The sequence below is a fragment of the Artemia sp. Qi Xiang Cuo genome, chromosome 16 (assembly GCF_049724085.1).
Source record: "Artemia sp. Qi Xiang Cuo chromosome 16, ASM4972408v1, whole genome shotgun sequence".
Lineage (NCBI taxonomy): Eukaryota > Metazoa > Arthropoda > Branchiopoda > Anostraca > Artemiidae > Artemia > Artemia sp. Qi Xiang Cuo.
Window position 1 is genome coordinate 38726021 of NC_142809.1, and position 24624 is coordinate 38750644.

Here is a 24624-nt window from a genome sequence, read left to right on the forward strand (position 1 = left end):
ACGACCAACCATTTTTTAGGACAAAAATGCATGTTGTGGCCTAAATTTGCCACCAAGAATCTATAAGATCATTTTTCTTATTCCTAACTTTAATAAATGAATAATAGAAGAATTGAAACAATAAGAAAAAAAAAGGAAAAATATTCAAGATAAGGCCTGAATGTATAAAGGCTAAGATAAAAAAGATTGATTTGGTTAATCAGATGAACAAGCTCTACAATTTAACATACTTTCTTGGGTAAACCGATTCTTTTCATTTAGGGTCTTCGTGGTTTACCTGGCAGAACTGGTCCAGTTGGTAAGACTGGTGCAGCTGGTGAGCGTGGTCCACCTGGCGCAGATGGTAAAGCTGGCGAACCAGGTCACACTGGTCTTCAAGGTCTCCCAGGTCCAATGGGTCCACCAGGTGAAAGAGGTCCAACAGTATGTATCCAAAATAGTTACTTATTTAAAAATATGACTGTTTAAACCGTCAATATTTTCAAATTTTTGTCTCTTAAAAGCAAAATCATAGCAGAAAATAAATAGAGTTGCAATAATCAGTAGCAGGTTAAGTATATCGTTCGGGAGAGGATTCACATAAGCAGTAGCATATTTAAGCTTTTTTTTAAGTTCCAAACTAAACAGAAGACACAAAAATTATGTTTTTAAAAAACGAAACCAGCTGACTGTCATTGTCAAATTTAATATACGTACAATTTTTAGTAACTTCTTTCATTAGAAATAAGTTGAAAGAATGCATTGCAACCTCTAAAATAAGTGTGGTTTTGCAAACTCTTCCACTGCCTCTGGCAGCGCCGAACCTATATATTTAAATGAAAAAATTCCCTAAAGTCATTTCCCCGCAAAGAATAATTGTTTTGAAGTCATAAGAAATTTTTTTAAGCATTTTTTAGTTATTTTAACTCTCTACTTGGCAATACGAGGCCCAGGGTTCCAGATGCCGCAAGGTAGAGCGACAGGCTTGCCACCTGTCCCTGTAAAAAAAAATTGGCAAAAGAGACGTTGATTCGATGGCCTGTGCGCCATCAATGGCTCATGCGGTTCTTTATCCTTTATCCTTTTTATGCTGATATTTGAACCTGAGAAGTCATTTTTGTTTCCTCAAAATATTGACAAAGCTACCTTCAGAGCTAAACTATAACTATGTGCTATGCTTAGTGGCAGAAATATCAATTTATTTAAAATCTATTTTTTCAAATAGTATTTACATTTCTGTTTGTTTTGTGTGGTAATTTTTGATAATTTCGGAAATTTTACAAAATGGTTGAAATGTATATTTGATTTCTAATATAGGATTTTGTTCGAGCATATAGCATAAATAATTAAAATTGAATGCTTTAAAGAATTTCAAATAATTCAGGAATCAATTCAAAAATTAAATTACAAATATCTAATGTTCTTCATAATATATATCATAATGTAGGAGAGAGGGTCATTATTGCAAGTTTTGTAGCCCAAAAGGTGGAAAAGTAAAAGCTAGAATATAGTTTTTAAATTATGAATATATATCATTGTTTAGGAGAGAGGGTCATTATTTCAAGTTTTGTAGCCCAAAAGGTGGAAAGGTAAAGGCTAGAATATGGCCTTTAAATTATGAATATATATCATTGTTTAGGAGAGAGGGTCATTATTTCAAGTAGTGTAACCCAAAATGTGAAAAGCTAAAGGCTATAATGTAGTCTTTAAATTATGAATATATATCATTGTCTAGGAGAGAGGGTCATTATTTCAAGTTTTGTAACCCAAAATATAAAAAGCTAAAGGCTAGAATGTAGTCTTTAAATTATGAATATATATCATTGTTTAGGAGAGAGGGTCATTATTTCAAGTTTTTTAACCCAAAATGTGAAAATCTAAAGGCTAGAATGTATTCTTTAAATTATGAATATATATCATTGTTTAGGAGAGAGGGTCATTATTTCAAGTTTTGTAACCCAAAATGTGAAAAGCTAAAGGCTAGAATGTAGTCTTTAAATTATGAATATATATCATTGTTTAGTAGAGAGGGTCATTATTTCAAGTTTTGTAACCCAAAATGTAAAAAGCTAAAGGCTAGAATGTAGTCTTTAAATTATGAATATATATCATTGTTTAGGAGAGAGGGTCATTATTTCAAGTTTTGTAACCGAAAATGTGAAAAGCTAAAGGCTAGAATGTAGTCTTTAAATTATGAATATATATCATTGTTTAGGAGAGAGGGTCATTATTTCAAGTTTTGTAAACCAAAATGTGAAAAGCTAAAGGCTAGAATGTAGTCTTTAAATTATGAATATATATCATTGTTTAGTAGAGAGGGTCATTATTTCCAGTTTTGTAACCCAAAATGTGAAAAGCTAAAGGCTAGAATGTAGTCTTTAAATTATGAATATATATCATTGTTTAGGAGAGAGGGTCATTATTTCAAGTTTTGTAACCCAAAATTTGAAAAACTAAAGGCTAGAATGTAGTCTTTAAATTATGAATATATATCATTGTTTAGGAGAGAGGGTCATTATTTCAAGTATTGTAACCCAAAATGTGAAAATCTAAAGGCTAGAATGTAGTCTTTAAATTATGAACATATATCATTGTTTAGGAGAGAGGGTCATTATTTCAAGTTTTGTAACCCAAAATATGAAAAGCTAAAGGCTAGAATGTAGTCTTTAAATTATGAATATATATCATTGTTTAGGAGAGAGGGTCATTATTTCAAGTAGTGTAACCCAAAATTTGAAAAGCTAAAGGCTAGAATGTAGTCTTTAAATTATGAATATATATCTTTGTCTAGGAGAGAGGGTCATTATTTCAAGTTTTGTAACCCAAAATGTTAAAAGCTAAAGGCTAGAATGTAGTCTTTAAATTATGAATATATATAATTGTTTAGGAGAGAGGGTCATTATTTCAAGATTTGTAGCAAAAAATGAGAAAAGCTACAGGCTAGACTGTAGTCTTTAAATTATTAATATATATCAGTGTCTAGTAGAGAGGGTCATTATTTCAAGTTTTGTAACCCAAAATGTGGAAAGATAAAGGCTCGAATTTAGTATTTAAATTATGAATATATATCATTGTTTAGGAGAGAGGGTCATTATTTCAAGTTTTGTAACCGAAAATGTGAAAAGCTAAAGGCTAGAATGTAGTCTTTAAATTATGAATATATATCATTGTTTAGGAGAGAGGGTCATTATTTCAAGTTTTGTAACCCAAAATGTGAAAAGCTAAAGGCTAGAATGTAGTCTTTAAATTATGAATATATATCATTGTTTAGAAGAGAGGGTCATTATTTCAAGTTTTGTAACCCAAAATGTGAAAAGCTAAAGGCTAGAATGTAGTCTTTAAATTATGAATATATATCAGTGTTTAGGAGAGAGGGTCATTATTTCAAGTTTTGTAACCCAAAATGTGAAAAACTAAAGGCTAGAATGTAGTCTTTAAATTATGAATATATATCATTGTTTAGGAGAGAGGGTCATTATTTCAAGTTTTGTAACCCAAAATTTGAAAAGCTAAAGGCTAGAATGTAGTCTTTAAATTATGAATATATATCATTGTTTAGAAGAGAGGGTCATTATTTCAAGTTTTGTAACCCAAAATGTGAAAAGCTAAAGGCTAGAATGTAGTCTTTAAATTATGAATATATATCATTGTTTAGTAGAGAGGGTCATTATTTCAAGTTTTGTAACCCAAAATTTGGAAAGCTAAAGGCTAGAATGTAGTCTTTAAATTATGAATATATATCATTGTTTAGGAGAGAGGGTCATTATTTCAAGTTTTGTAACCCAAAATGTGAAAAGCTAAAGGCTAGAATGTAGTCTTTAAATTATGAATATATATCATTGTTTAGGAGCGAGGGTCATTATTTCAAGTTTTGTAACCCAAAATGTGAAAAGCTAAAGGCTAGAATGTAGTCTTTAAATTATGAATATATATCATTGTTTAGGAGAGAGGGTCATTATTTCAAGTTTTGTAACCCAAAATGTGAAAAGCTAAAGGCTAGAATTTAGTCTTTAAATTATGAATATATATCATTGTTTAGGAGAGAGGGTCATTATTTCAAGTTTTGTAACCCAAAATGTGAAAAGCTCAAGGCTAGAATGTAGTCTTTAAATTATGAATATATATCATTGTTTATGAGAGAGGGTCATTATTTCAAGTATTGTAACCCAAAATGTGAAAAGCTAAAGGCTAGAATTTAGTCTTTAAATTATGAATATATATCATTGTTTAGGAGAGAGGGTCATTATTTCAAGTTTTGTAACCCAAAATGTGAAAAGTTAAAGGCTAGAATGTAGTCTTTAAATTATGAATATATATCATTGTTTAGGAGAGAGGGTCATTATTGCAAGTTTTGTAACCCAAAATGTGAAAAGCTAAAGGCTAGAATGTAGTCTTTAAATTATGAATATATATCATTGTTTAGGAGAGAGGGTCATTATTTCAAGTATTGTAACACAAAATGTGAAAAGCTAAAGGCTAGAATGTAGTCTTTAAATTATGAATATATATCATTGTTTAGGAGAGAGGGTCATTATTTCAAGTTTTGTAACCCAAAATTTGGAAAACTAAAGGCTAGAATTTAGTATTTAAATTATGAATATATATCATTGTTTAGAAGAGAGGGTCATTATTTCAAGTAGTGTAACCCAAAATGCTAAAAGCTAAAGGCTATAATATAGTCTTTAAATTATGAAAATATATCATTGTCTAGGAGAGAGGGTCATTATTTCAAGTTGTGTAACCCAAAATGTGGAAAGCTAAAGGCTAGAATGTAGTCTTTAAATTATGAATATATATCATTGTTTAGGAGAGAGGGTCATTATTTCAAGTTTTGTAACCCAAAATGTGGAAAGCTAAAGGCTAGAATGCAGTCTTTAAATTATGAATATATATCATTATTTCAAGTTTTGTAGCCCAAAATGTGAAAAGCTAAAGGCTAGAATGTAGTCTTTAAATTATGAATATATATCATTGTTTAGGAGAGAGGGTCATTATTTCAAGTTTTGTAACCCAAAATGTGGAAAGCTAAAGGCTAGAATGCAGTCTTTAAATTATGAATATATATCATTGTTTAAGAGAGAGGGTCATTATTTCAAGTTTTGTAACCCAAAATGTGAAAAGCTGAAGGCTAGAATGTAGTCTTTAAATTATGAATATATATCATTGTTTAGGAGAGAGGGTCATTATTTCAAGTAGTGTAACCCAAAATGTGAAAAGCTAAAGGCTAGAATGTAGTCTTTAAATTATGAATATATATCATTGTTTAGGAGAGAGGGTCATTATTTCAAGTTTTGTAACCCAAAATGTGGAAAGCTAAAGGCTAGAATGTAGTATTTAAATTATGAATATATATCATTGTTTAGGAGAGAGGGTCATTATTTCAAGTAGTGTAACCCAAAATGTGAAAAGCTAAAGGCTAGAATGTAGTCTTTAAATTATGAATATATATCATTGTTTAGGAGAGAGGGTAATTATTTCAAGTTTTGTAACCCAAAATGTGAAAAACTGAAGGCTAGAATGTAGTCTTTAAATTATGAATATATATCATTGTTTAGGAGAGAGGGTCATTATTTCAAGTAGTGTAACCCAAAATGTGAAAAGCTAAAGGCTAGAATGTAGTCTTTAAATTATGAATATATATCATTGTTTAGGAAAGAGGGTTATTATTTCAAGTTTTGTAACCCAAAATGTGGAAAGCTAAAGGCTAGAATGTTGTCTTTAAATTATGAATATATATCATTGTTTAGGAGAGAGGGTCATTATTTCAAGTTTTTTAACCAAAAATGTGAAAAGCTAAAGGCTAGAATGTAGTCTTTAAATTATGAATATATATCATTGTTTAGGAGAGAGGGTCATTATTTCAAGTTTTGTAACCCAAAATGTGAAAAGCTAAAGGCTAGAATGTAGTCTTTAAATTATGAATATATATCATTGTTTAGGAGAGAGGGTCATTATTTCAAGTTTTTAACCCAAAATTTGAAAAGCTAAAGGCTAGAATGTAGTCTTTAAATTATGAATATATATCATTGTTTAGGAGAGAGGGTCATTATTTCAAGTTTTGTAACCCAAAATTTGAAAAGCTAAAGGCTAGAATGTAGTCTTTAAATTATGAATATATATCATTGTTTAGGAGAGAGGGTCATTATTTCAAGTAGTGTAACCCAAAATGTGTAAAGCTAAAGGCTAGAATTTAGTCTTTAAATTATGAATATATATCATTGTTTAATAGAGAGGGTCATTATTTCAAGTTTTGTAGCCCAAAAGGTGGAAAGGTAAAGGCTAGAATGTAGTCTTTAAATTATGAATATATATCATTGTTTAGGAGAGAGGGTCATTATTTCAAGTTTTGTAACCCAAAATGTGAAAAGATAAAGGCTAGAATGTAGTCTTTAAATTATGAATATATATCATTGTATATGAGAGAGGGTCATTATTTCAAGTTGTTTAACCCAAAATGTGTAAAGCTAAAGGCTAGAATGTAGTCTTTAAATTATGAATATATATCATTGTGTATAAGAGAGGGTCATAATTTCAAGTAGTGTAACCCACAATATGGAAAAATGAAGGCTAGAATGTAGTCTTTAAATTATGAATATATATCATTGTTTAGGAGAGAGGGTCATTATTTCAAGTATTGTAACCCAAAATGTGTAAAGCTAAAGGCTAGAATGTAGTCTTTAAATTATGAATATATATCATTGTCTAGGAGAGAGGGTCATTATTTCAAGTTTTGTATCCCAAAATGTGAAAAGCTAAAGGCTAGAATGTAGTCTTTAAATTATGAATATATATCATTGTTTATGAGAGAGGGTCATTATTTCAAGTTTTGTAGCCCAAAATGTGGAAAGGTAAAGGCTAGAATGTAGTCTTTAAATTATGAATATATATCATTGTTTAGGAGAGAGGGTCATTATTTCAAGTTTTGTAACCCAAAATGTGAAAAGCTAAAGGCTAGAATGTAGTCTTTAAATTATGAATATATATCATTGTTTAGGAGAGAGGGTCATTATTTCAAGAAGTGTAACCCAAAATGTGAAAAGCTAAAGGCTAGAATGTAGTCTTTAAATTATGAATATATATCATTGTTTAAGAGAGAGGGTCATTATTTCAAGTTTTGTAGCCCAAAAGGTGGAAAGGTAAAGGCTAGAATGTAGTCTTTAAATTATGAATATATATCATTGTTTAGGTGAGAGGGTCATTATTTCAAGTTTTGTAACCCAAAATGTGAAAAGCTAAAGGCTAGAATGTAGTCTTTAAATTATGAATATATATCAGTGTTTAGGAGAGAGGGTCATTATTTCAAGTAGTGTAACCCAAAATGTGAAAAGCTAAAGGCTAGAATGTAGTCTTTAAATTGTGAATATATATCATTGTTTAGGAGAGAGGGTCATTATTTCAAGTAGTGTAACCCAAAATGGGGAAAGCTAAAGGCTAGAATGTAGTCTTTAAATTATGAATATATATCATTGTTTAAGAGAGAGGGTCATTATTTCAAGTTTTGTAGCCCAAAAGGTGGAAAGGTAAAGGCTAGAATATAGTTTTTAAATTATGAATATATATCATTGTTTAGGTGAGAGGGTCATTATTTCAAGTTTTGTAACCCAAAATGTGAAAAGCTAAAGGCTAGAATGTAGTCTTTAAATTATGAATATATATCATTGTTTAGGTGAGAGGGTCATTATTTCAAGTTTTGTAACCCAAAATGTGAAAAGCCAAAGGCTAGAATGTAGTCTTCAAATTATGAATATATATCATTGTTTAGGAGAGAGGGTCATTATTTCAAGTAGTGTAACCCAAAATGCGAAAAGCTAAAGGCTAGAATATAGTCTTTAAATTATGAATATATATCATTGTTTAGGAGAGAGGGTCATTATTTCAAGTTTTGTAACCCAAAATGTGAAAAGCTAAAGGCTAGAATGTAGTCTTTAAATTATGAATATATATCATTGTTTAAGAGGGAGGGTCATTATTTCAATTTTTTTAGCCCAAAAGGTGGAAAGGTAAAGGCTAGAATGTAGTCTTTAAATTATGAATATATATCATTGTTTAGGAGAGAGGGTCATTATTTCAAGTTTTGTAACCCAAAATGTGAAAAGCTAAAGGCTAGAATGTAGTCTTTAAATTATGAATATATATCTATGTTTAGGAGAGAGGGTCATTATTTCAAGTAGTGTAACCCAAAATGTGAAAAGCTAAAGGCTAGAATGTAGTCTTTAAATTATGAATATATATCATTGTTTAAGAGAGAGGGTCATTATTTCAAGTTTTGTAGCCCAAAAGGTGTAAAGGTAAAGGCTAGAATGTAGTCTTTAAATTATGAATATATATCATTGTTTAGGAGAGAGGGTCATTATTTCAAGTTTTGTAACCCAAAATGTGAAAAGCTAAAGGCTAGAATGTAGTCTTTAAATCATGAATATATATCATTGTTTAGGTGAGAGGGTCATTATTTCAAGTTTTGTAACCCAAAATGTGAAAAGCTAAAGGCTAGAATGTAGTCTTTAAATTATGAATATATATCAGTGTTTAGGAGAGAGGGTCATTATTTCAAGTAGTGTAACCCAAAATGTGAAAAGCTAAAGGCTAGAATGTAGTCTTTAAATTGTGAATATATATCATTGTTTAGGAGAGAGGGTCATTATTTCAAGTTTTGTAACCCAAAATGTGAAAAGCTAAAGGCTAGAATATAGTCTTTAAATTATGAATATATATAATTGTTTAAGAGAGAGGGTCATTATTTCAAGTTTTGTAGCCCAAAAGGTGGAAAGGTAAAGGCTAGAATGTAGTCATTAAATTATGAATATATATCATTGTTTAGGAGAGAGGGTCATTATTTCAAGTTTTGTAACCCAAAATGTGAAAAGCTAAAGGCTAGAATATAGTCTTTAAATTATGAATATATATAATTGTTTAAGAGAGAGGGTCATTATTTCAAGTTTTGTAGCCCAAAAGGTGGAAAGGTAAAGGCTAGAATGTAGTCTTTAAATTATGAATATATATCATTGTTTAGGAGAGAGGGTCATTATTTCAAGTTTTGTAACCCAAAATGTGAAAAGCTAAAGGCTAGAATATAGTCTTTAAATTATGAATATATATCATTGTTTAGGAGAGAGGGACATTATTTCAAGTTTTGTAACCCAAAATGTGGAAAGCTAAAGGCTAGAATGTAGTATTTAAATTATGAATATATATCATTGTTTAAGAGAGAGGGTCATTATTTCAAGTTTTGTAGCCCAAAAGGTGGAAAGGTAAAGGCTAGAATATAGTTTTTAAATTATGAATATATATCATTGTTTAGGTGAGAGGGTCATTATTTCAAGTTTTGTAGCCCAAAAGGTGGAAAGGTAAAGGCTAGAATATGGCCTTTAAATTATGAATATACATCATAATTTAGGAGAGAGGGTCATTATTTCAAGTTTCGTCGCCGAAAAATTGGAAAGGGAGCCTAAAGGCTAGACACACCATATTTGGAAGAGAAAACATAAATGAGTCAAACTCTTTACTCATGTTGTGAAAGGTAGCCAAAATACAAGTTTCGCCATGATGGGAGGCAAGAGAATTTTTTACCAGTGTGTCAGCCTCAGGAGATTTAGCGCTGCAAAGTGCCTATAGTCATTGTAATCTAATCTCAATCTTGATTGAATGACTAATAAGTGGTAAAGTTATAATGCAAGAGATGGGGGAGGGTTTATTATGTTGTATTATTGCACTGTCATTGGAATTGTATATTATAATGATAAAATTTGGGAGTATTGACAATTTGGAAATGGTGGAAAAATGGCTCACAAATTTTACAAGTTATCCGAAAAAAAAAAATTCAAAAATACAAGTCGGTGAGTTGAGGAAAATGAATTAAGATAGATAGCATAATAGTATCTCCCCGTATGTAGGGTAGAGCAACCAAATATTTTACCAATTAATGTTTAATTCTTGTGATTTTCCATTTTGGTTCTCGCGAGAAGGGGGAGAATTGACACAAATAGTACGACGGCCAATATTTGTCCACAGTTTTCTATTATCTATATTAAAGACTCCACATTTACTTACGTAACAGATATTACGAGCAACAATCCCATTGATACCATGTATATATGTCAGTAATATAATGCCATCTATATTACCTTAGTTTTTTAAGCATCAATCCTGATCCCATCATACAATGTAATTTCTACAGGTAATATCAAGTCATCTATAAAACTTAATTTATGAATAATTTTCCATTTGTATATTATCGAGCATCGAAATTAATTATCGACATCCCTGATTTTAGATACTTTAAAGTTTCTTGGGCACCAAAATCTGGAAACTGCTTCCCCGACCTTAGGTCCAATGAGGCCTGACCCAGATATCGAAGAACCAAATTTAGGTACCGAACTACATTGCTTAAAGTCTAAGAAAAATGAGTGACAAAAATGGACGAAGTTACTAGTTTAGAACCAAAACAGTGCTTTAGATGAGCCAATACTGAGCCAAATGAGCCGAAAATGACGTTTTAAGGTGTATACAGACTTATCACAACCTCTCCGAAAATAAGAATAAAAGTGGGGTTTCGACAGAAAATTTTAATAAGTTTTGAAATATTATTAGGTCAATGCTATATAGGTCAGTGTATGTTATGTACATTGACACAGTGCCAGATCCTGGGAGAGGCTAAGATATAGCGTATGATCTGGGTGCAGGAATAAGGGGACGTCGATGGAAAATTCGCTTTAAAATTTTCTTGACAATACGATTTCTTTCTCGTTCCTAAAATTAAAAATGTTCAACATTTTTTTTTAATCAAAGCTCCAGTTTTCAAAAAATACAAAAGTATTTACAGTGTAGTTAATTATCAAATGGTACTAATGAAAAACTAGCACTGCCAGCATGTCTATCTTTCGCGGTAATAAAAAATAATATAGATGATATTTCATAGGTACAGAAAGGCTTAGATGTCTTTTAGATGTTTTAAAATCTGTTTTACATTCCACCGTTTATTTCTAAAAAAAAAAAACAGCGAGGTACTCCCCGTGACTTTTTTTTACGTAAATTGTCAGCAAATGATAAAATTACTTGGGAAATTGGGGCTGCTAAATCTTATTTTACCATCTATAACCTTTTTTTTTTCAGATCCATCCCACCGTAAAAACATTAGCCTATTGTAAAATCTTTTTTTTTTGTACAGTCATTCATGTTTGTGCTTATTCAAATGTGACTTTCTGTGATCGTTACAAAAATATTGGTCATGACGTCTGCATAAGCCCCACTGGTAAAAAGTCTTTTACAATTATAACTCTAATTGGTATTGATAAAGGTTAACGTGTACTCTACCTTACTTTGAAAGAGTACGTGCAAGCTTTTGATGAAATTAAATAAAAAAAACAAGTTTTTTTAACTGAAAGTAAGGAACGACGTTAAAACTTAAAACGAACAGAAATTATCCCGTATATGAAAGGGACTGTCCCCTCCTCAACACCTCGGTCTTTACGCTAGAGTTTTTTATTGTTTTAAAAAAATAGAATTGTGTGAAAGTCAAGCTTTAGCTTAAAGAGCGAAGCGTTGAGGGGGGGACTTCCCCTTTCATATACGGAATATTTCTATTAGTTTTAAGTTTTAATGTCACTCCTTACTTTCAGTTAAAAAGAACTTGTTTTTTTTTTTTATTTAATTTTTGAACTTTTTTTAATAAATTCAGGTTTTGATCTTTGTTCACCGTACATGAATAATTAAAACAAAAATTTCATATTAATTTACTTTTATTTGGTTAAATGGCTTTCTCGAAACTTGTTTCATTTTATTTACGAACGTTTTTATCAGTAATAAATATGCGTAACTTACGAATTAACTTACGTAACGAACTTCTATATTCATATATTTTTAATACGTATATTAGGGGGTTCGCCCCTAGTCAATACCTTGATCTTTAAGCGAAAGTTCAAATTTTGTTCCAATTCTAAAAAAATAACTGCTTAATCACAAAGGCCGTTAATTAGAATAAATATCTCTTATGAAAGTACTAAAAAATCTCTGGCTTAAAGAGTGAGGTATTGTCTAGGGGGTGAACCCAATCATATATGTAATATTTTCTGTTCGTTTGAAGTTATGATGTTGCTGCTGTTGCAGTTGAAAAACTTGTTTTTTTATATTTAATTTCTGATCTTTTTTTAAATAATGCTGGGAAGTCCGGCGTCCCCTTCATAGCAATGTCCCTTCCTTCATGGAAAGATCCTCCCACATAACCCCCGCGCCCCCCCCCCAATACCAGGAAAAATCTCCCCTGAAAACGTCTGTACTGTATACTTCCCAATAACCAATACAATAATGTTAATATTGGGTAAAGTTCATAACTTTCAACCCTCCTCCCGAGAACTTCGGGGGATTAAGTCATCCTAAAAGACATACTTATAGTATTTTCGAACATGCTGAACAAAATGGCTATCTCAAAATTTTGATCAGGTGACTTTGGGAAAAAATGAGCGTGGGGGGGGCCTAGTTGCCCTCCATTTTTTTGTCACTTAAAAATGGCACTAGAACTTTTAATTTCCATTCCAATGAGCCCTCCCACGATATTCTGGGACCACTGGGTCGATACGATCACCCCTGGGGGAAAAAAACAAATAAACACGCAGCCGTGATCTTTCTTCTGGCAAAAAATGTAAAATTCCACATTTTTGTAGATAGGTGCTTGATACTTCTACAGTAGGGTTCTCTGATATGCGTAATATGATGTTGTGATTTTCATTCAGGTTCTATAACTTTTAGGGGGTCTTTCCCTCTTTTTTCGAAAATCAGCCAAATTTTCTCATGCGCGTAACTTTTGATGGGTAGGATTAAACTTGATGAACCTTATATATTTGAAATCAGCATTAAAATCCGATTCTTTTGATGTATCTATATGTATCAAAATACCGTTTTCTAGAGTTTCGGTTACCATTGAGCCGGGTCCCAATAACCAATGCTATATGTTAACATTGAGTAAAGTTCATAACTTTCAGCCCTCCCCCTGGGGGCTTCGAGGGATTAAGTCATCCTAAAGGACATAGTTGTCATATTTTCGACCATGCTGAAAAAAATGGCTATCTCAAAATTTTGATCTGGTGACTTTGGGAAAAAAATTAGCGTGGGAGGGGGCCTAGTTGCCCTCCATTTTTTTTGGTCACTTAAAAAGGGCACTAAAACTTTTAATTTCCGTTCCAATGAGCCCACCCACGATATTCTAGGACCACTGGGTCGATACATGGGCGCCCATAAGCTGAATTCCAGGGGGGGCAAACTTCGTCTAAGTGCTACTTTTAATACTATATAAGAGAAATCTCAGAACAAAAATATAAAAATAAGGCAGCATCATTCAGCCAGGGGGGGCAAGAGCCCCCCCAGCCCCCCATATGGGCGCCCATGGGTCGATACGATCACCCCTGGGGAAAAAAAAAAAAAAACAAAAAAAACACGCATCCGTGATCTTTCTTCTGGCAAAAAATGCAAAATTTCACATTTTTGTCGATAAGAGCTTGAAACCTCTACAGTAGGGTTCTCTGATATGCTGAATATGATGGTCTGAATTTTATTCAGGTTCTAAAGTTTTTAGGGGGGTCTTTGCCTACTTACTCGAAAATCAGCCAAACTTTCTCAGGTGCATTACTTTTTATAAGTAAGATTAAACTTGATGAAATTTATATATTTGAAATCAGAATTAAAAATAAATTCTTTTGATGTATGTATTGGTATCAAAATTTCGTTTTTTTGAGTTTCGGTTACCATTGAGCCGGGTCGCTCCTTACTTACAGTTCGTTACCACGAACTGTTTGAAAGTGTTAGACGCGTCTAAACACTATATTTAGTTCATGTAAGCGAGATTTCAAAAATTAAAGGACAATATTATTTAAAGCCACATACGCAGTGGTGAAAGGCTGGTCTACGGGCCCATTTCCCTTCCCCCCCCCCCATATAAAGAATTATGCGATGTGTCAAATAATCTCTTGTATTTTTGACACAATTAGCCAATTTTTGTATTTTTTTTTACTTTCCACCCCCACCCCTCTAAAATAAATCTGTGCTTACTTGACAGCTTCTTGGTAGTAAAACAAAAAATGAATGAGTAAAATAAATCAGTAATCGGAGCAGCAAGCAGTTTGCTTTGCGCTTTATTTATAAATAAATGGCATCTATATTAAACTCTTTTTATTTTTATTTATTTATTGCAATAGCTTTTTCCCTGACGTCTAACTTTCTTCGGGTATCTTTGAAAATCTCATTAATTAATTTTTATTTAACTGGCATAATTTTCTAGGGTGAATCAGGAAGAGATGGAGAGCCTGGTCCGACGGGTTCTCCTGGCCCAAGAGGAGACCCAGGAAAAGATGGGGCTCCAGGTTCTCAAGGTCCTCCAGGTCCACCAGGTCAAGATGGAGAGAGGGGTGCTCAAGGATCTCCTGGCGCTAGGGGTTTCCAAGGACTTCCTGGCTCACCTGGTATCCCCGGAAACCCCGGCAAGGACGGAGAAGCAGGATTACAAGGTAAATATTTTAGATTTGTTTGCACATTGTTTCTTTCTTCGTTTCTTGCGTTTGGTCAATACTGAACTGAGGATATAGCTCTCGAAATTCTCATATATAAATAATTCAACATCTGTTGCTCAGAGATTGGATTTGTGATGTGCTGTCGTTGAAAGGTTTTGTGATGCAGTGGATTCTTAGTGTTCGTAGCAGTATAGATTGAAAGAGATAAAAAATTAAAGATTCTGTTGATTGGAGTAATGAGTCCTGAAAATGAAGCCGACAATATTCAGTAATAGAGAAGAAGCTGCTCTTTCCTTCTAATGAATATTTGGGGTAGTTTTAGTGCTTTATCGATAATATAAAAGAAATGGATAGTCCCTGTCAAGTATTGTGTTTTTATTTATTGAAACGGAATTCAATGTTCTGTTTTTCTTCTGTATCCCTTATTAGCTTTTTTTTTTTTTTTTTTTTGGTACATTGTCCTAAATGTTGGAATTGAACAAAGAAAAATAGCTCTCTCTCTCTCTCTCTCTCTCTCTCTCTCTCTCTCTCTCTCTCTCTCTCTCTCTCTCTCTCTCTCTCTCTCTCTCTCTCTCTCTCTCTCTCTCTCTCTCTCTCTCTCTCTCTCTCTCTCTCTCTCTCTCTCTCTCTCTTCCCTTTTTTTATTGATATGTTAGCCCATTCTTGTCTTTTGTTTTCTGGAAGTAATTGTTTGTTTTCTTTGATCCATCGATTTCTTATAAGTACCCTTTTGTAACGTTCTTTCCCTAAATCATGACTTGGGTCCTTCTTTGCTGTCATATTATCCTAATCCCTTTGTTAAGTGTGAATGAATAGATTGTAATAAACAAATACGTATATCGGAAGCCTGATTCACTTTGATTTCAATTCACTTTTATTCTCTAGGTCCACCTGGATTACCTGGACAAAGTGGGCCTCGTGGGGAACGTGGTTTCCCAGGTGAACGTGGCCCAGTTGGACCACCTGGCTCTCCTGGTGACAGAGGTCCAGTGGGTATGATGGGAGCTGATGGTCCATCTGGCGCTCCTGGTGCCAAAGGTGACAAAGGTCATGCTGGTCCAATCGGTATGGTGGTAAGTTAAGCCTAAATTTACTGAGATGAATCATTGAAAAAGATGTTTATGTTACGCATTTGAGCAATCACTTCTTTCAATGTTTTTTTTTTTTTTTAGTGTCTATACACGGGGAGGGAGATGAGGTGATAGGAATACCTCCCATGATACAGGTCCAAACGGCTATATTCCTGGGAAATTGAAAGTTAGCCGTTCATTAATCTACTTTTTCGTGTTTTACCCCCTCCCTTCTCTCCGGGAAAATAGTCAGGTCTGGACTTCCCGCTGAACACATAGATTAGCTTTCGTAAAAACAGAAGGAGATAAGGAACGAAATTTGGGCTCAACCTTTTTTCAGTTTGATAAAAGGTTCAGAGGTAAACGTATTTTTAGATTTACAGCTCCCCTGTAAAGCTTATTTTATGTAACTTAACACCTTTTAAATTTTCATTACCGACCTGTTGATTATTATAAGTTTCATATATTAAACTGGAAAATATTAATATTTAGTGTTTGTATATTACTTGGTTGTGACTTGTGAATAAAGAAAGGAACGTTGGCCATTTTTGTCATTATTAATGAATGGGGAGCGAACTCAAAATATATACGTACTTCATGTAAATTTACTTTTCATGATGTATGTTATATTATTCGAACAGTTGTGCCTGCTATCCAGTTATAATTTATAAGTTGTTTCTTCTAAAATGTGTCTTGTAAAAACTAAAACTTACCGGTGATTTTTTGTAACATTAAATTTATTTGCTTTGAATTGTATTCAGTGAAAAAAGGAAGTGTTTTCAACTAAACTGTTGATAATTTTGACGTTTAATTTCCTGGGAATATTAAGAGCTGAAATTGCAACAAACACATAGAAGGATTGTTTTGTGTAAGTACTAGCTTAATGGTAAAACATATTTTATGTTTTTGTTTCTAAAAAATTTCTTCTGTGAAATTCTAAAATTTTTCAAATAACAGGTCAAAACATAGGAAGATTCAATAAAAAAAGTTTCATTTGCAATAGCCCTGAACTCAGAATAGGAGTAAAGGCCTAACTTAAATAAACATTTTTAAATTAAACAATCGAAATATCAGTTCCAGATGATTTAAGCCGATTTTAATAACTTTAAAAGAAATTGAATTATATCAGAAGCAAAAAATCCCATATCAGAACGTTGCAATTCATCTCAAAAATAGATTGCAAAATCAGTCTTTTAGTTTTACTTATGTTTCAGGGTCTTCCTGGATCGCGAGGTGCTACAGGTCTTCCAGGTGAAAAGGGTGAACGGGGTTCACAAGGCCCAATTGGTCCAGAGGGTCCCCCAGGTATGTGAAATACTTTGCTTGATTTTGAGAATTGTTTTTTTTTTCTTTTTTTTTTTGTTGTTACAATTGTAACAAATTAAAATTCAGTAAGCGTTTTTACTCACTTTATCATACTAGAAGTGGAAGGCAAACCTTTGGCAATATGTGTAAGGACGAACCAATTCAATAAATAAACTGATGGCTAAATAGTAAAATGGATCCCAATTCAAGATCTTTCATTGTTCATTCTTCTTTCTTCTTCAGTTTGAATGACGGAATTACTTTTTATTTCTATTTAATCTTTTCTTTTCATGATGTTAATCAGTGGATGGATTTAACCTTTTGCAACATCTTAAATCTATGTATGCGCAATGCCCTTTGTTTCTGATAACTGAAATATCAAAGTTGATATTTCAACTGTAAGATGTTTTTGCAGATTATGTTGGAGTTTAGAGGGAACATCAGTGTGTGGGACTGAATATATTACATAAATTACTTTGGCTTCTTTGGTTTCATTGGCACCATCGAACAGTCAGTAAAATGGGGAAGGGTTGTGATTTTTTATTTTTCTACTAAAATAGAGTTTCTATATCTCCATAAATTAGATTACGGAAATATGTTGTAAATAATTTTAGCCGTTTTTAATAGGTTTTTTTTTCAATTATGAAAGCTTTTCAGAATGAAAAGAAACTTATATTTTTTTAGTAAGGGTATTTCTATTATATAGAAAAATATGACTTTTCTACTACTTTGTGAAGGATGTAAATGAATTCAATGTGCACGATTGAGATGTAGATAAAGCAATTTTGCCTGATAGAGGTCATAAAATTACACAAGATTATATGCGATAAGATGGTAAAGAGGAACTCATAGACAGGCCCATATGCAAGGGTGGGTGGCTTGTCACCCGTTTCCTCTCCAAGTTCCAAAGGTGCTACGAATTTCTGTGACAAAACCTGTAAGTAACGGTGTTCACTAAGCTTTGTTTTTTAACTGATTCAAAAATATACTTTTGCAAATATTTGTATTTAAATTTTACGCTCTGCAAATTTTGATGCAACTGTTGCTAGATACCACATCCAGAAACTGGGCATTGAATTCGGCCATCCTCAGACACAAACTAAGTAACACTTTCAGCAAAATAAGTTAAATTCACAAATTGTCTATTTCTTATTCGTAAGACATGTTGAAATAATTTTAAACTTTTTATTTGTAGATTTATCATAGCAAAGTCGCTGTAATCAGTGAAATATCTTTTAAGAATCATTAGCCAAATAGTTCTGACGACCATTACTAGATCCAAAGTGGTTTTGTCTTTTATCTTTTTTTTTATTAGAGATGGGTATTGACAGACTTCATTTCACATAACCATTTCATTATCAAAGCTGTGCTTTACCGCAAAATAGGCAGTTTCATGTTTTCCATCAGATTTCATCGTATTTTAATAAGAGTTAATGCGTCATAGTGGTTAATAGGCTGCGCTGAAATATTTCAATTTTGAAAATATACCCATAAAGAAAATTAATGACCTACCCAATCCCATGTCTCTAGTTTTAGCTTTTGCGGTTTAATGGGTTTTCATGCACTTTTAATGGGTTTTAATGGCTTTTAATTTGTTTAATGAGTTTTAATGCATTTAATTTTACCTTTTGCGTTTGAACCAATTTAGTATGAATAATTAAGCGTTTGTGGTGCATTTGCTGAACTTGAACTTTTCAGTGTTAGAGAAAAAAACGCTGCAATATTTTGCCACACCCTATATAGCCCACCTTATCACTTAAGGTGTAGCGGATAATTTTTTCTTTTGTATTTTTCATTCATCAGGTCTTTGTTCTCTAAAATTGAGCAAGTTATAAAATAAATTGAATAACAAAAAAAAATTTGTATCAAGAAAAATAAATTGGTCGCTGTTCCAGAAATTATTCATTACCGTACCATGATGCATGGACTTTTTCAATTTAAAAATATGATAGAAATTGGTAATCTACATTAAGCTCTAGATCTAAAACGGTAAATGGTTTACGAAATATTTCCTCTAATTTCTAAGAGCAAATAGGCTCAAAAAGGTGAAAAATTGCAGAATTGAGGATATACAGTCATCAGATACCTAGACTTAGTCAGAGTTTTTTGCAATATTTACAAAAATACTTTCATGGAAAAAAGGATAAGTGATAAATGAGTAAACAAGTAATTAATTATGGTGTATGTCCACATCCAGCTTGGTCCATCGACACACTTAAGTGCATGTTTGACTTTTTCACTCTGGTACCCCATAAGAATCTTCCACACAAATTTATGAATTTAGAACATTCAGAGATAAATTGTTTGAAGCACAACTCATCCTCTGCCCGGACTCATCTCTCAAAGAAAGAGTTAGTGTTTTTTCCTTTAAAACTTAGCATTCAATTATTCAAGACTTCCATTAACTTGCTGTAACGTCAAATGAATGAATGAATAAAAATACCTTCAATCCAGCCGTACCCAGGGGGGTTAGTGGGTTTGAATTCCGCACCCTCCCCAAAATTTCTGCCCAACTCGTAAAACGTAACAAAAATGCACATAAAAAAGTTACATTTTTGAAAGGTTTTTTGTCTGCCCCCCACCCGAACCCCCTCCCCCCCCCCCCCGAATAAAATTCTGGAAACTCCTCCAAATCTGAAGTACTGACTGTCTTCTACTGTGTGATTAATGAAAATTTTCTGAAAGGAATCAAATCATCAACTGATTAGTAAACAAGAATAAATATTTTATTGTACCATTTCCCACACTACGAAGGGAGTTTATTAATTGCATATCTATCATGAACTCTTTATTGCTACCATTATTTGCACTTTCGTTAATATTGAAGAATGCATCAATAAATTCATTATATTTTCTGGATCATTTACCTGAAATTTGTGATATTTAATTGAAGGTACAAAGACAACGTCTTAGCTTCAAAAATTCAATTAGATGGTTTAATTAATTTTAATGCTTGGAATATTAAACTGATGGTAACAATAGATGCACTTATTTTATAAAATTCTTCCATGCATGGGATACAAAGCTAAACTAGGCAGGCCCTCTAGATAACTAGACCGTAATGGCAGGCCAAGGAACATGACATCTGACCAATTAATTGAACCTGAAACCCCACCAATAAAAAATTAGTTAATCGAAATTTCTTGCAGTTCTGTTTTGGTGGTCCTTCTTCAAGCTCATTTACGAAGTTACCTAAAGAATTAAGTTCTAATTTTTCAAAATCATCTCCTAGAAATGATCTTTCTTTCCACAATATACCTAATTTCTTTAAAAGACAAAATTCTAGGGTGGTCAGCTCTGGCCATTCAACTCTATTTATGAATGTCCATATAACGACTAATGCCAGGGGTGCATCTAGAGCAAAGTTTCGGGGGAGGCCCAATCTGACAAGGGCGCCAATGAGCAAAATCTTGGGAATGGCAATGTGACAAAGGTGTCAATAATTGACAAAATTGACAAGTTTATTCTAAAAAAAAGAATAAAAAGAGAAAAAAAGACAAGAGGGCGCCAGAAAAAATCTGGGGGGGGGAGGGGTCCCCCTCGGCCCTCCCCTGGATCCGTCAGTGAATAATACCGACATAGAAGTATAAAGCCAAATAAGGTTACTAGATAATTCCAGAACAAATCAATATTGGATGCTTCCCCTTTCACCAATAATGATTATCTGCTTACATGTCTATATTATAAGTACTAAAAAATAAAATTTCCACGTCAACCTTAGGATTAGCTATTTTCATTCTTTGTAACAAATAGTTTCCTGTGCCCCTTATCTAGGGGCTGATCAAATAATAAGGATAAGGGCAGATAGGCTCTTAGTTGCTGCTGGTAATTCGACTATACGAACCTTTACTAATAATATTTATGACTCATTTACAGGTAAACCTGGTGAGAGAGGTCTTCAGGGAGTTATGGGTCCACAAGGTCCTCCAGGCGAACCTGCAGAAAGAGGAGATCCAGGTCCGCCAGGTCCAACTGGTGAGCCCGGAGCATCAGGATCTCCTGGTGAAAGAGGTGCGACTGGCCCACAAGGTCTTCAAGTAAGTCGCTTCTATTCTTATAAATATCTCAAGTTGTTTTACCAAGTCTTCAAACTAATTAACTTAGTCTGCCAAGATTAGAAATAAATGTATCTTGGTATCTACATTTTACCTGTGTATGGAGCTATACCCCCTGTTATATCTGGGCGTCAAGTTCTACATCATCCTTAGCCTTTTGCTTGAAATACTGCAAACACGCAACCAGGGTTAGACCCAGGGTTTTCTTAAAATGCTCCACATAAGAGATTAAAAAAGCACCGGAAATTATATTCTTCAATGCAGTTTATCAGTGTTTAGAATGTGACAAAAATCTGATGGATCCTACTGCTTCCTTTGCCCATTTTTTTTTACTTTGATTTTTTTTTTTTTCAATATTTCTAGAAAAACCATACATTCAACAAATGTATGTGGTTTTCACTTTGGAGAATAAAATGTTTATGTCTAATTACCTGTTTTCCCTCTTCAAAGTGGGATTGCATTAACGTCTGGAAATTTACCATGTTTTAAAAGTATTATAGTGAGTAAGACCTATAATGGCTGCGAAACCGGATCTGGAGATCCGGTACCAAATCAGAGACTCGAGATTGGTTCATTATCTTTAAAGTTGGGAGTTCACTTTTTCAGGAAAAGATTACTTATTTTCATGAAAAAATTAGCAGAATATAAAATTGCGAAAGCGGAAAGTTGAAGCTGTGAACGCACAGCTTTGCTTAGTATATTTTAGGCTATCATCGTGAATTCTAGACAAATTGTACTTCAGTGTTTTTGCGAATTTACCGCAAAATTGAAACTATATATGAAAACTTTATCATAATTTTTTTTTACATCGAAGTGAAGTTTTGTACAATTTGATAAGATAGTTTTTTTTTGCTGCACGTAAATATGGGCTTAGAAAGAGACCGTTCATACGGATTTCTAGATATATTAAATAATCATTTGGATAGAGAAAAGAACAATGACCTTTGAAAAAATCATCGGCAATTTTCTAACATTCATTGTTAGAAGTTGGAACTTGACAGATTTTCAGTCGTGTTGTTGCGGGCGGTGTGGAACCTTGTTGTCCTCGATAGCAGTTTAGATCCCAATTCAAATGCTTAAGCTCAGTTAGAAACCAATTTTGAAAACAACAATGTTCTTTTGAATCTCACTTACATAAATTTTTTGTGTTCTAAATTAAAAGAATACAGTGAATGCCATCAAAATCCCCTAATAACCTCTGAAATGTCTTAAATGTCTTAAAAGATCTCTTAAAATTCTGCCCTCTCATTTTTTTTTAGTGCCTAAAGCAATATTGCTCTCATACTAAGTTAACATTTTAAGTCTATTTATATTTGTAAATCCCGCCACCTAAAGAAAAAAACAATTGAAAAAGGTAAAGAACACGGCACTGGACTTCACAGTCCCTACCAGCGGTGCTGATATCCGTCTCATGTCCTCCAGAAAAGGTCCTCTATATGAAATATAGGTATTTAAATCATGATACTATTAACAAGATGTTTCTACATTTCGTGTAGTTACCCAAATTGTTAATATTGTCTCATTCAGAGCCCATTTTTACTACTTTCAAAAGGTTTGTCACTATTCCTTCCCTTGAAAGTCAAGAGGCCAGGCCCAGGTACAAAAGAACTTCTTTAGTTTTACCATAAGTTTATTTCTAACTAATTTGAAGCATTTATCCCAGAACAAGTCAATGCAGTCCTTAGATAATAAGATACACAGCTTCAAATCCAAGATTATTCCTGGTCCAAGACTCATTCCCTGCAGTCCGTTGAATAAACATTCCAGGCCTTTTAAACATTAGTATAGACGACTTGTGTTATAACACACTAAATGCATAAGCTGGAACCAATAGTATGTTGATTATTTTAATTTAAATACTAAGATGCGTGAGTTCATGCCTGCACTCTGTGTTTCCAATAGAGGGAACTCCTCTCCTTCCTAAAGACTTTCTGAACCACTCTCCCCTCTAGTCATTTGTCTCAAGTTCTCTTTTCAATCAGCTACTCCTCGAGGAATTATTCTCTAGTTACCATCTTAAAGGTATTGTTATGTCTAATTATTATAAATAATAAATAATTCATTTACCAAATCCCGGAAATTTAGTCAGCCTTTTTGATTAATTAATTAATTTATTTATTTTTTAATTAACTTATTGTTTAATAAATGTAATCCAAGGTATAACACTCTCAATGTGTCATATTTATTTCAGGGATTCCCAGGTCCAATTGGTCCTTCTGGTATTCCTGGCTCCAAGGGAGAAAGAGGATTGCCGGGATCTAAGGGAGAGCAAGGTAATCCCGGCAACGTGGGACAACCTGGTGAATCAGGATCACCTGGACTTCCAGGTTTAGTTGGCCCCAAAGGAGCAAGAGGAGAAAGCGGTATGAAAGGAGACCAAGGCTTAATGGGACCTCCAGGTCGTCCAGGAGAAAGTGGTCCAGCTGTAAGTAATTATTCCAAAATCTCAACATATTTTCATTACAATGTGATCTTAATTGGTGTAATGAATTTTCTAAATTGGATAAAAAGAGCTACAAGAATCCTTAGTTTTAGGCAATAGCATAAGTAAGGACAATAGGGATAATGACGCTGAAGTTGAACACCGTCCTATTTTCCTTAATCATCATAGTACCCGGTTGCAAGTCTGGAGAAACTTTTGATTTTTAAGGACAGAGAGGCGTGGTCTCTTCTAGTTGTCTTATACATGAATTAAGATAAGGCGAAATAGACTATCCGCAATTTTTATACGAGCTTCCTGAGGTCATTATGGTTTTTATAATACAAACTAATGTAGGATTTCAGTGAAGTAATCAACCTTAAACCTTAGTTCCTCCAGTGCCTACGGAGGCACACATTGCGTCGGTGAGTAGCTTCCAATCTTCTCTCATGTGAGCCGCTGCATATATGTCTTCCCACTCTGGGATGAGACTCGTCTGGAGCGCTCTTCTGTCACGTTTATATGTCCTGCGGAGCGTGTTCTTAGGTCTTCGTCGGCGACAGGTGCCTTCCGGTTACCAGTGGAGGAGCGTTTTTGGGAGTCTGTGATCTGGCATGCGGAGGATGTGTCCAAGGTATCGCCATCTACGTTGTTGTACAACGGTTGCAATAGATGCGTGGCCTGTGCGGGTACAGATTTCGTCATTGCTGACGCGGTTTCTTCAACTGATTGTAAGGATTCGGCGAAGACAGATATTCTGGGAGGCGGTAAGGCGTTTCTCCTGTTCCGCGGTTAGCTCAAGACATTCCATAGCGCAACTCAGGACAGACAGTACATTGCTCTGGAACAACCTGAGTTTCAACTTCAACGAGTATACGGTGGATTTCCAGATTGGTAGAAGTCATTGAAACGATGCGTTGGCCAAAGCTATCCTGGTACGCAATTCTTTTTGAGAGTCGCCTCTGGAAGTGACTGTGCCCCCTAAGCATTTGAAGTCTGTCAACTATTCTATGTCCTAATTTTCTACTTGGATTCCCGTAGATGAACTAATTATAGACATAGCTTTTGTATTTGGGGTATTGCTGTGTCATCCGAATTGTTCAGAATTCTCTGCGAGTCCGTTCAGGAATTCCTGAAGCTTCAGCTTTTCGGCTTCTATGAGCCCAACGTCGTCAGTGAAGTCGACGTCCTGAAGGTGTTTTCCTGCAATTCGGATTCCGTGCCTATTTATCTGGTTAAGATGTAATCTACAACTAAGACGAAGAGGAGAGGTGACAGGACAAAGCCTTGCTTGACACCAG

General features: G+C 33.6%; 1 protein-coding gene across 2 annotated transcripts in view; it reads left to right on the plus strand.

The window, feature by feature from the left end:
- Window positions 1-24624, plus strand: part of LOC148942882 (uncharacterized) — a 107415-nt gene that overhangs the window by 51761 nt on the left and 31030 nt on the right. For both annotated transcript variants that reach the window (XM_089102093.1, XM_089102095.1), the window contains 6 exons: window positions 262-423; window positions 14246-14471; window positions 15360-15547; window positions 16759-16849; window positions 20726-20886; window positions 23096-23329. In XM_089102093.1, coding sequence (XP_088958219.1) covers window positions 262-423; window positions 14246-14471; window positions 15360-15547; window positions 16759-16849; window positions 20726-20886; window positions 23096-23329 — 1062 coding nt within the window. The remainder of the gene's footprint in view (window positions 1-261; window positions 424-14245; window positions 14472-15359; window positions 15548-16758; window positions 16850-20725; window positions 20887-23095; window positions 23330-24624) is intronic.